The sequence below is a fragment of the Clupea harengus genome, chromosome 9 (genome assembly GCF_900700415.2).
Source record: "Clupea harengus chromosome 9, Ch_v2.0.2, whole genome shotgun sequence".
Taxonomy (NCBI): domain Eukaryota; kingdom Metazoa; phylum Chordata; class Actinopteri; order Clupeiformes; family Clupeidae; genus Clupea; species Clupea harengus.
In genome coordinates, this window is record NC_045160.1 from 4,093,481 (window position 1) to 4,105,763 (window position 12,283).

General features: G+C 44.3%; 1 protein-coding gene across 4 annotated transcripts in view; it reads right to left on the bottom strand.

The window, feature by feature from the left end:
- Positions 1-2,111: 2,111 nt before the first annotated feature.
- fgf12b (fibroblast growth factor 12b) overlaps positions 2,112-12,283 on the bottom strand; it is a 49,135-nt gene continuing 38,963 nt past the window's right edge. For all 4 annotated transcript variants that reach the window (XM_031573116.2, XM_012837943.3, XM_031573115.2 and 1 more), the window contains exons 4-5: positions 5,361-5,559; positions 2,112-4,538 (exon numbers count right to left, since the gene is read on the bottom strand). In XM_031573116.2, the coding sequence (XP_031428976.1) occupies positions 4,405-4,538; positions 5,361-5,559 (333 nt within the window). In that variant the 3' untranslated portion in view covers positions 2,112-4,404. The remainder of the gene's footprint in view (positions 4,539-5,360; positions 5,560-12,283) is intronic.

Here is a 12,283-nt window from a genome sequence, read left to right on the forward strand (position 1 = left end):
AGAAACCATCAGACCAGACAATCCGTTAGTTCTACATAGAAATAGGCTACTTTCATATAAAGAACCCTGACAAAATGAGTTGCTCTGGGTTGAAAATGGTTCCAAGGTAGTTCTTCTGTGGGGATTTGCTATCTTTCTTCAGTTTCAAGTGAATTGACAGGCCTGTGCCAAGGCTGTGGGGGGAGAGCTGTGCTCTGGGCCTGGAGAAAGAGACCCAAATAAAGAACACTTACTGTTTTCCTCAAGACACCCTTGAAAAAAAACCCACTGCAAATAAGAGTGGATTTGTCGTGGGGAGCGGAACAGCATTGGCTGACTGGCACCAAATAAATTGGATTTGTTTGTGTGGTTTGTTTGTGAATTTTGAACACGTACCATTTCTCGGCGTTAATAGGCAGACTCCTGTTTATTAAATAAGTTTGTTGCCGTTGCCATTCCCCACGGGGCCGAGAGAGAAGTCTAAGTTGCAAGCATTTGTTTCTCTCTCCCTCGCTCACCTTTCACAGATGTGGCTTGATTAATATTGAACTGATTGTTCTTTCAGCCCCCCCCCCCCCCTTCTCTGTTCTTTTTCCAGCTCACATTCCTCCATCAGCTCATTCTCTGGAGAATAAGACGATGGACGTCCGTTCCGTGGAGTTACTTTGACTCGAGCTTCATCTGAAATTCCTCTAGTCGTGAGAGCCCCTCCCCTAGTGCAACGCACACAATCCACTCAAACAGCACTGCACTGCATCCACATGTATATTTCAGGCCTTATGCTAATTGCCATGACTGGTGCTAATTCTCTGTGTGCTAGCTCAAGCACAGCAGGAAACATAATGAGAGGTTTACTTGAACGAACAGCCTGTCTTATGTATACAAATTGGGTCAAATGAAATATTTGACGCTGCAAGACCTTAACCTGTTTTTAACACGTTTTTGCTGATTGATGGGATGGTCTGGTTACATTTTAAGAAGGGAAGAACCGAACACGGGATGTTGAAATGGACACAGTAAAGAAATGCAAATATAGTGTGTGTTTGTGTGTGTGCATACCGGTATATATAATATACGTGTGTATGTATGTATAGAGGGTAGTGTGTGTGTGTGTATGGAGGGTAGAGACCAAGACTAGAAAATGTGAGACAGAATGTCTGTCTGTGAAAATCTCAGTTGAAAAGTATGTGTGTACCTGTCTGTGTATGTGAAAGAGAAATACGGGGTGGTTTAGGGCGAGAGTAAAATAAAAGTGAGCGTTTTATTGCTGACACTCTCTCTGACAGTTTTTTTTGGGGGCTGAACCATATCAGAAGCTTTATATATATAGATCTTTAAAAATAACTCATAAAAGGCTGCATCCCTCCTAACAAAACACACACACACATCCTCTGAAATCTTAAGCCTCTTGTCTAGCATTGTGTAACAACCCCATCAAACTGACGGCAAGCCAGGCTTTCATGTAGTACACACAAAAACTATCTGTTTGTATCGGCCCCTCATCAAACATTAACTAACAGCCTCGGCTCTTAAGATGCGGAGTGGATCAAAGAAATGGGGGGGTCTTTTAAGCGTGCCATCGGAAGAGCAGTTTATTTATACCCACTTCCTGTCTCCTTGTCTGCCTGACACGCTAGCAAACGGGTTTATGTGCTTTCATGGGCTCCACAGTATATAAGGAAGGGTGGTAGAATTGGAAGCTAAGGGGTGGCTTTCGGTAAAGGATATATCAATGGCAGACACAGACACGCTAATGCTAGTTGACAATGCCACTGTGCTGATGGAAGAACACCTCTGCTCATGCTCTGAAAAGAGTGCATGTGGAAAGGTTTGTCTGTGATGGTATACAAGGGCACGGAATGGGAATAAATTATTTATCTAACCCATGATGCCAACATGGATGTAGGTTCTTTTTTTGTTTCAACCAATATGGACGTAGGTTCATTGTTTCTCAACCAATAGGGACGTAGGTTCATTTACATTTAGTCATTTGCTGTAATTGATTCTCTTTATACCTGTTTGTACAAAGACTACCACAGGGAGATGAGGTCTTGGATACAGAAAAGGGATGAGACAAATTATATATTATAAATATTTCTGTTTGAGCAAATTAAAAGGCAACAAGTGTTTCATTGGTTTCGTATTTTTTATTTTTTTTTATTATCTTTTTTTCATCCTGCTGCTTATATTGATGTTTCCCCTAGTTTATAATGCATATGAATGTGACTTAATAATAAAGGTGCATATGCTAGCAAACACTAAATCAAAATGAAACGAAAAATTGTCCAGGTCAGCCGAAGAGACCATGTCAAACATGGCACCAATATCAAACTCCACAACATGACACCCTCCAGTGACAGGGGGGATGCTGAGATAGGGAGTGTCCTGTTCCATAGCTGTGGCCAATGACAAAGCACACACACAGAAGTCCTGCAAGAACCTCCTCTGTTTCCCAACCCTGCAGACGGACACGTGCATGATGCTGGTGCCATTTCCCCCATTTTTTGTTTGGAAGACATTTCAGAGGCGTGACAAGTCTTGTGATTGGAGACTGGCTTCCTCTGCTTCACCTCTGAGTCGAAACGCTTGAGGAAAACTTGGGCCTTGGCAGCCAATCGGAGACAGCCTCCATGACTTCCTGTGGTTCGATACTTCCTGGATAGACTAAATTAAAGTGAAACACTGACTGTGCGTATGCGTGCACGTGTGTGGATGGAGTGTGTGTGTGTGTGTGTTCGAGGATGCCTGAAAATGTCCCGCAGTGCTCGTGACAGGCGATGAATGATGACGTCGTGGCAGGCGTGGAGGGTGGGAGACGAGAAGTCTACATGAGTAAAGGGCAGTGCATATTCACCTCCATGGCGCCCAGCCTCACCGCGGCTCTCTATCTTGGACGATCACAGGTTAGCCATCATCTGCCGTGCAGCAGTCAAGACCCCCCTGCACTCCTCACCTCCCCACTAATCTGCAGCCTGCTGGCGCTAACAACAGATTAGCATCATTAACAGACAACTCGAAGAAAGAGTTCCATAGGGTCCACAGAGTAGCATAATTAGTAAGGGCGGCTAAAGCAATTCATGCTAAATATCAATCCACCAGGATGCAGTCCAGGTTGAGAAAGTAAAACTCCTCTCCAGTGACAAGCATCCGGAGTTATTCAAGCAGATTTACGGCCGGGGAGGAGGGGGGGGGGGGAAATATGGCGAGGGACTTTAACTTTTTTTTACCTGAACCCTGAACCCTGAACATCAACATTAATCACTTATTGGCAGATTAAAACGGGAGACGCAGGGCTGTATGTCATGTTCCACTGGTGCTCTCTCCACTCGGGAGGGAGGGACGGGGCCAGCGGGCTTGGAGAGGGCAGTCTGTGCTTTTGGCAGGAAAGGAAACTAGAGAAACTCCCAGATTGCACAACGATAAGTGCTATATGAACGTCTACATATTGCAAGGTGTGGAGTGACAATGGATTTGTGTGTGTGTGTGTGGGGGGGGGGGGGGGCGTGTGTGACGGGGGGAGTTTATCAGAGCATTCAGCAGTCCATTCCTAGGTTGTTCACTGTCTTCCATGCACTTCCAAAAGGAGGGGGGACACACACTTTTGGCCTTGACAAGGCCCAGGACATCACAGACAACAACCTCCAATCAATCAGACAGCTGTGTCAAGAAAACCATGAGAACTTTCTGACAGTTCCTAACATGCACTGAGAAAGTATGATCAGTATTCTACATCATCAAACGCCAACCCCCTCACCCACTCCCGAACACAATACGGATGAAGAATCCCAATGACGCATGATCTTTATCAAACCCTCTGCCCCACCCAAAGAAAACAAATAATAAAGTTAAATAATATAAAGGTGATACAACAACAAAAAGGGTCATAAGCAATGACTGTATACTTCATAATGATAGTAACAACACAAATAAGCCAGTGAAAGTGGCGTTGCGTTCATGGATCAAGGTGTGTTTTCTACCATGGCTTAAAGCTTATTTTTCAGAGCTTAAAATTCAAAAACATTGTTTACATCATCATGGGAGGAGGAAGAGGAGGAAAAGGAGGAGATGGACATCCTAGTGCCCGACAGCAGGCTTTTTGCATAAAATGTAAATTCATGTCCTGATTTCCAAATATTTTCCCCCCATTTTTTGTCTAAAATATTTCACAGGCAAGAATTCCATTTTTTTGTTCTTCTTTTCTTTTTCTTTTTTTCTTTTCCTTTTTGGGATTTTTCTTTTCTTGTCTTGTTTAGGCTTGGATTTTTTTTTCTTTGTTTGTTTTCTTCTGCTGTTGTCTTCTTGATGTTTTGTTTTGTTTTTGTTTGTTAGCTCACTTGCTTGTTTTCTCTTGAACACAAGGTGTAAGAAATGGAGTTGGCCTCCAGGGGGCGCTGCACTGTGCTGTGCTGTGGTGCCCGGTGCAGGCTATGACCCGTCCTGCTCTGTAGTGTCCTGGCTCGCCACATTCTCGCCGCCGTTCATAGTGGGAGTCCCTGAGTTTTTCCGCGAGCGTTGCTTCTCCTCGATCTCATGGAGCGACGGCTCTTTGTACATGCAAACTGCCGGGAGGAGAGAGGGAGAAGAAGGGAAAGACAGAGAGAGAAAAGGAGAGGACAAAGAAACAGAAGGTGGGAAACAAATTTTGTAAAAGTAATGTCAAAGACTTTGAAATCTGCATGATACAGGCCTACTTACTGCAGTGAACACTGAACAATACTGCAAGCAAGAAATACTATTCTGTTAAGACCCTATGTCTCAGCCTAACACTACCTCCTTTATAAGGCCTGAAACATGCCAACACGTCTTTTCATTATGTGAATTACAAACCTCACCATTGTAACTGCTGTTTATCTCATTACTACAGTGACTGATGCCCCAGTATGTGGTCCCAGTGACATAGGACATTTTAACTCCGCCAGGGGAAATTCCCCATGTCAGGATTTACAGGCACCAAAAAAAAGGTACCTTTTACAGGAACCCACCGTGAGCAATACTTTCTGTGGAAAACGTAACGGCTTTGCATTCTGATGGCTCTATTTGCATTCTGCTGAAATCTATTTGCTGAGAAAAAGATGTTTGTCGGACTTTCTTCTCTGGGACAATTTCACCGAGGTGCAACTGTGTTAACCTATCAGAACACAAAGACGTGCATCCCCTCCTGTCAACTAGTCTGCCTGTACGCTCCATGCTGAAGGGGAGGGTGAGGTCTCCAACAGTGGCTACGTTTGACAACAGCTAACCTAACTGATTCCCATACAAATATCGCTGATCAATATATTCAACTCATGCTGAAAGCACGGATGGTGGGATAAGGCACATCCGTCCACCCGTGCGAGGGTGAGCAGAGGCCCATCCACGCCAGTCCACTGCGGAGGACTCACCTTCAATAGGTCTGGGCACAAAGTGTGAGCAGGGTTTAGTCTTCTTCACGCGGTTGCCCTTCATGATTATGCCATCCTTGTTGAGGCCCAGGAACCAGGCACGGCCAGACTCGTGCTGCCGGTACAGCGTGGAGGAGTAGATGACGTAGTAGTTCTCAAACACAGACTCCTTAAACTTACACTCGGGCGTGAACATGTCCTGAGGAGAGAGATAGAGAGGGAGAGAGAGAGAGAGAGAGAGAGAGAGAGAGAGAGAAACACAGATGAGTGAGGGAACAAAGAGAAGAGCAGGTCTGCAGACAGGTGCCTGGTAATTCTGTGCTGTGAAGACTGTATCGAATGGATCCCAATGATGGCCTCTTTTGGAGGACCAAAATGAGTGTCCCCGAGCAACGCACAGGTGGGCTGGGAGGAGAAGCCAGTCAAACAGAGCATGCACCAACTGGCACACACACACACACACACACACACACACACACACACACACACACACACACACACACACACACATACACACACACACACACACACACACACACACATACATACATGCAGTCCCTTCCACAATTACTGGCACTCCTGGTAAAGATGAGTAAAAAGGGTTATAGGAAATTCACATTTTTGGTGAATTAGCTTCGACTTCGAAACTTAAAAAAATGAGAATTTTTTGTAAATTTGTTCTGAGAAAAAAAGTACCTCCTCAAGAAATAATTCTTTTTAACAAAACCACATGTGCCGCAATCATTGGCACCCCGAGAAAGTCTTTTTAAATGAAATGAAACTTAATGTATTTTACTTTTACAAAGTTGATAAGAACAATTAGAAACTATCAAGAAGTAGTCCATCACTTCCTATTTCACTGGGGTATAAATACCATAGTCCATATTCATTCTTCAACATGAGAATGATAAGAGAACCATTTGACCCCATATCTGACGCCTATATCTACTGTTATATGCAATAATAATAATAATAAAGTTCAAATCAACTGGAACTGTGACGAACTTGCTTGGAAGTGGACCCATGTTTATTTCGCCCCCATGCACAGTGAGGAGGATGGCAAAAAAGGCACAAAACAAACATCCTCAAGGATCACTGTTGGGAGAGTGACAGAAGAAAGTAGCATCTTGGGGTCAGGTCAACTGGGTCATTGTTTGATCTTCCAGCAGGACAATGATCCAAAACATATGTCCAGATCAACACAAAAACGGTTTACTGAACACAAGCTTCTGCCATGGCCATCACAGTCCCCTGACCTAAAGCCCATAGATACCACGTGGGTTGAGCCAAAGAAGAGAGTGCACAAGAGAAGGTCTGTACAGAGATTCTGTAAAGGTCTCAAATTCCCTGCTCTGTATTCTCCAACCTTATAAGAAGTTCTAGGAGAAGTCTCGGTGCTGTTTTATTGGCAAAGGGAGGTTGTTCAAAGTATTCCATGCAGAAGTGCCAATAACTGTGGCACATGTGGTTTTGTTAAAAACAATTATTTCATGACGAGTTTTGTTTCCACAGAATACATTTACAATTAAAAGTTGGATTTTTTCCCTCTTGGTGAGTCTTTTAACTCAACTTTACCAGGGATGCCAACCATTGTGGAGGTGACTCTCACACACACATACAAACATACACATTTGTAAAACCAACACATTCAAACACCGTTTACCTAACAACATAGACATACAGTGGCGAAAATAAGTATTTGAACCCCTGCCGATTTCGCAAGTTTGGCCACTTGCAAAGAAATGTGTGATCTATAATTGTAATAGTAGGTGTATTTTAACAGTGAGAAACAGAATATCAACAAAAAAAATCAAGAAAACTGCATTTTATAACATTTATGACTTAATTTGCATTTGATGCAGAAAATAAGTATTTGAACCCCTAGCAAAACATGACTTAGTACTTGGTGGAATAACCCTTGTTGGGAAGCACAGACGTCAGACTTTTCTTGTAGTTGGTCACCAGGTTTACACACATCTCAGGAGGGACTTTGGTCCACTCCTCTTTGCAGATCCTCTCCAAATCCTTAAGGTTGCGTTTTCAATGGGAGGGAATGAGGGAATGAGGTTTAAGCCCAATATTCCACATTACATGACCCCATAATGTTTCCACCTCCATGCTTGACGGTGGGGATGGTGTCATATTCAGCATTCTTCCCCCTCCAAACGCGGCAAGTCGAGTTGATGCCAAAGATGTTTGATTTTGGTCTCATCTGACCACATCCTGTCTCCCAATCCTCCTTAGAATCATTTAAGTGTTCATTGGCAAACTTCAGACGGCCCTGTACATGTGCTTCCTTGAGCAGAGGGACCTTGCGAGTTCTGCAGTACTTCAAACCATTACGGCGTAGTGTGTTGCCAATGGTTTTCTTGGTGACTGTGGTCCCAGCTGCCTTGAGATCATTCACAAGCTCTCCCTGTGTAGTTCTTGGGTTATTCTGCACCTTTCGGATGATCACCGATACCGCACGAGGGGATATCTTGCATGGAGCCCCAGACCTAGAGCGATGGACAGTTGTTTGGTGTTGCTTCCATTTACGAATAATCGCACCAATAGTTGTCTGCTTCTCACCAAGCTGCTCGCCGATGGTTTTGTAACCCATTCCAGCCTTGTGCAGGTCTACAATCTTATCTCTGACGTCCTTGGTCAACTCTCTGGTCTTGCCCATGGTGGTGAGGTTGAAGGTGTGAAGTATGATTCTTTGGACAGGTTTCTTTTATACACGTCACCAGTTGAGATCAGGTGTATCTTGTTAGGCCTAAAGAGGACTAATCTGTGTGCTTCTTGGGCACATAACTGGTCATTGGGAGCCAGAATTCTTGCTCTTTCCTTGGGGGTTCAAATACTTATTTTCTGCATCAAATACAAATAAAGTCATAAATGTTATAAAATGCAGTTTTCTGGATTTGTTTGTTGATATTCCATTTCTCACTGTTAAAATACACCTACCATTAGAATTATAGATCACACATTTCTTTGCAAGTGGCCAAACTTGCGAAATCGGCAGGGGTTCAAATACTTATTTTCCCCACTGTACATGTCCTAAGGATAGGATAACATAGTTGTTTAGTAAGCTCTTCCTGAAAATTGAATTTACTTTATTCCCGTATTCTAGCTCTATTCCTTAAATAGATGCTAATCTTCACCTTGCCAAGGGAGGGAAGAAAGTGAGCCAAGAAAGGTAAGAGAGAGCCTGCGAAAATAGTCAGAGTGACAGAGAAGAAAGGAATGAAAAAAGAAAAGGAAGGAAAAGAAAAGATCCAAATCCCACACTGAACTGAGTTTGACACAGGGCCTATAACATACATACCGTATTTTCCGGACTATAAGCCGCTACTTTTTTCCCACGCTTTGAACCTCGCGGCTTAAACAACGATGCGGCTAATTTATGGATTATGATACCTGTGACTGTATACGGTGGCTTTGTGTTTACGGTGGCTTTGTGGAGCTAGGATGCTAGCATGGATGCAGCCGCATGGATGCTTAGCTCCACGCGATTTCTCAGTATCTCTCAATAACTTAACTAATGTCAAAATAACCACAGTCTACCAGCGTAGACAGAACACAACTCAAAACAGTTTACAACAATACAAATCCAGTCTTCAAGTTCTTTAGCTCACTGGTTTCAAACTAGCGTCTGTCTTCAATCTAACGTTCTAGCTTCTGATTGACTCTTGCGACTGTGCGCTCTTAAAGCAACAGTGCACTTATCTAACTGGCAAAACTAACTATTGTATTAGTTTTGATATTCATTTTAGCCTGTGTAAAGTTAATTTGTTTCAATGTTGCGGTAGGCACCTGCGGCTTATAGACATGTGCGGCTTATTTATGTTAAAAATAATTATTTTTAAAAAATTTAGTGCGTGAGGCTTATATTCAGGTGCGCTCAATAGTCCGGAAATTACGGTACACTATACATTGGCTATTCTTGCGTAGTGGGGCATAACCAGACTTGCAGCTCTATTTGTGCCCCCAAGAAAGGACCCAAAATAGAGACTTACACACTTGCTTAACATGCTTAACATGCTTTACACACACACACACACACACACACACACACACACACACACACACACACACAGTACAGGTATACGCACACACAGTCACAGATCAACCCACTGCATTCACACAAGGTGCTAACACACAGAGGCATGGGTGAACCTCTTCACACAACCAGCAGACTCAGCAGATCTTTACACACACTCACACGCATACACACACACACACACACACACACACACACACACACACACACACACACACGTAGACAGACATGTACACAACCAACACAAACAGATATATTCAAATAAACACATTCTCTTACAGATTCCGACATGCATGCCTTCAGACACACACACAGACTTTTCAGACACATTCTCTGACACAATACACTCCACACACACACACACTTTTCAGACACATTCTCTGTCACAATACACTTCACACACACACACACACACACACACACACACACACACACACACACACTCTCTCACACACACACACACACACACATATTAGAGCTGTGAGGCGCGCTGACTAAGCATGCCTAGGCTCCTCCGCTCAGCTGGCTGCCAACGCCCTCCAACACCCCCAGCGCCACCCCCCTCATCTGGAGGAGAGGAAGGGGCACTCCTCCCTCTCCATCCAGCCCCTCTTTAGGGCCACTTTAGCAGATTAAGCCCCACTAAATCAACAAGGAGAAGCTTGCACAGACAGCAAAATACTGGGAGAGCTGAAGCACGCAGCGCAGCTATGGAGGTTGGCTGAGGCATTACCAGGACCAGGGCGAAGGGAGTGACTGATCCCTTCAAACCAAAGGCACACTCTAAAAGTCACCAAAGACAACAAGAACCGGTCCCAACACCGATACAAAACATGAGGGGACTGTCTAATGAAGACATTTGTGAAAGACTAGTGGGTCTATGTTCTTTTAGGTTGGCAGGTTAGCTAGCCTTAGTGATGACGCTGGAGGAGTGACTCAGAATATTACTATAATAATATGCTGTAATGAATACTACTGCATAGTAACATCATGTAATGCGCACACACACACACACACACACACACACACACACACACACACTTTCACAAATATGTACGTTGGGAAGTCTACAGAAATATTCCTACTAGACACACACACACATAACAAATAAATCTATGTGTTCTGGATGCAGCAGGTGTTCTGTGGGGGCTGGACTTGAATCTCTAGATTGGGATGAGACTCCGACTGGCTCTGAGGTGAGCGTCCCCTCAGGCATCAGTAGCAGCCCTGTGTGAGGGGAGAGGGGTGAGGGGTTAGGATCACTCAGGGGCCACGGACGGCCTCCTCCTGACACGCGGGAGCAGGAATCAATCTGTGGGTCTGTGAGAGTGGGTCTGTCCGCACTCACCATGACAGCTCTGCAGCATTGGCTGTACTCTGCAGGTGCGCTAAACAAGCTTATTGAGTTACACACACAAGCACGCACGCACGCACGCACACACACACGCACGCACACACACAGAAACTGGCATAAAGATGTAAATGAACACATTTACAATAACACACAAACTCAGACGAGTTCTGCTAGTGCACACATACACCACACAACTCCATCCAAATACAGACATGTTCACAGGGCACACGCACAAACAAAACTGGTCACACAGACACACAAGTACACACACACAAAACATCCACCCCTATGCGGACATGCCCTGCCTGCCATTCTTCTCTGTATGCACCGAGTCACTCATACACACACCTCCTCCCGAGGCTCTCCGTGACTACAGTGATTCAGAACTTCAGAACTAGGAGAGCTTCAGAATCCTGCTTGGCCCGTCCAGCCCCCTCGTTGTTCCCTGTGCCTTAAATAAACTGGGCAGCACTCCCTTGTTCAATGCAGCATTTCTCCTCCCATGTGGCCGTGGCTCTCTTCCCCATCTCCTCCGTCTATCACTTGTGTCTGCTCAATTATTGGACTCTGACTGCGACTGCATCTCTAACACTGCTGCTGGATAATATGTGGCCTCGTCTGAAAGTTGCTTTCCATAAAAGTGTCTGCCAAATGAATTAATGTAAGCGTAAACAATATTCCTCTCATTTAGCGTAAAGCCCAAGGCGCGCAACACTGAATAACTATATATATATATATATTCATTTCTATTGTTGCTAAGCTGAATAAGAGTATGTATCTGCTTACGGCCTCAAATGTAAATATCAAGCAGTCCTGCTCCAAAACTTGAGAATAACGAACCGAGGCTGAATCATCCTCACACAGCATCACACCCTCACACAAGCTAATTAACACCACCGCAGCCTTTCCAGTGCAGTAATTAACAGCATGACACCTTCATGTGAAGAACATGCTCCGTGAACTGGGGATAAAGTGTCTGCCTATGAAACACTCAAAGAGCTGAATGTTAAGCAGCACAGGCCCTGTGGATGGTGCTGGTTGATCTATTATCTTGGCAGATGCTACAAAGTCAATAAAGTCACTCTTTGGACAACGAAATTTGTTTATGTTTGTGCATCATCAAACAACTCCAGCTAATTGTAATGGGGATGTCTCGACACCGATGCTGGTTAGCCAGCTGATGCTACGGCTTGTTTGATTGCTTTATTGTAAATTCTAAAGGATCATTGTCCAAGTCTGTGTACAATAGGCTACATTAGGGTACTACTAATGCGGATGGTTTGCTAATTGGGTCTGCTGTTGACTGAAATAGGCTAGCTAACTGAGGATACTTGTGCCTGATGGAGGTTAGCTTGTCCAGACCAGTGCTGGCCCACATTACTGACGTGTGTTTTTTTAGCCCACAAGCTGTCCAGGGATCTGTGACTCTTGGCTGAAAAACACATCAGTCTGTGCCAGCCAACACTCGTCCTCTTTAGGCACAATCACAGACATCGTTACTCAAAAGTCATTACAGCTCCAACA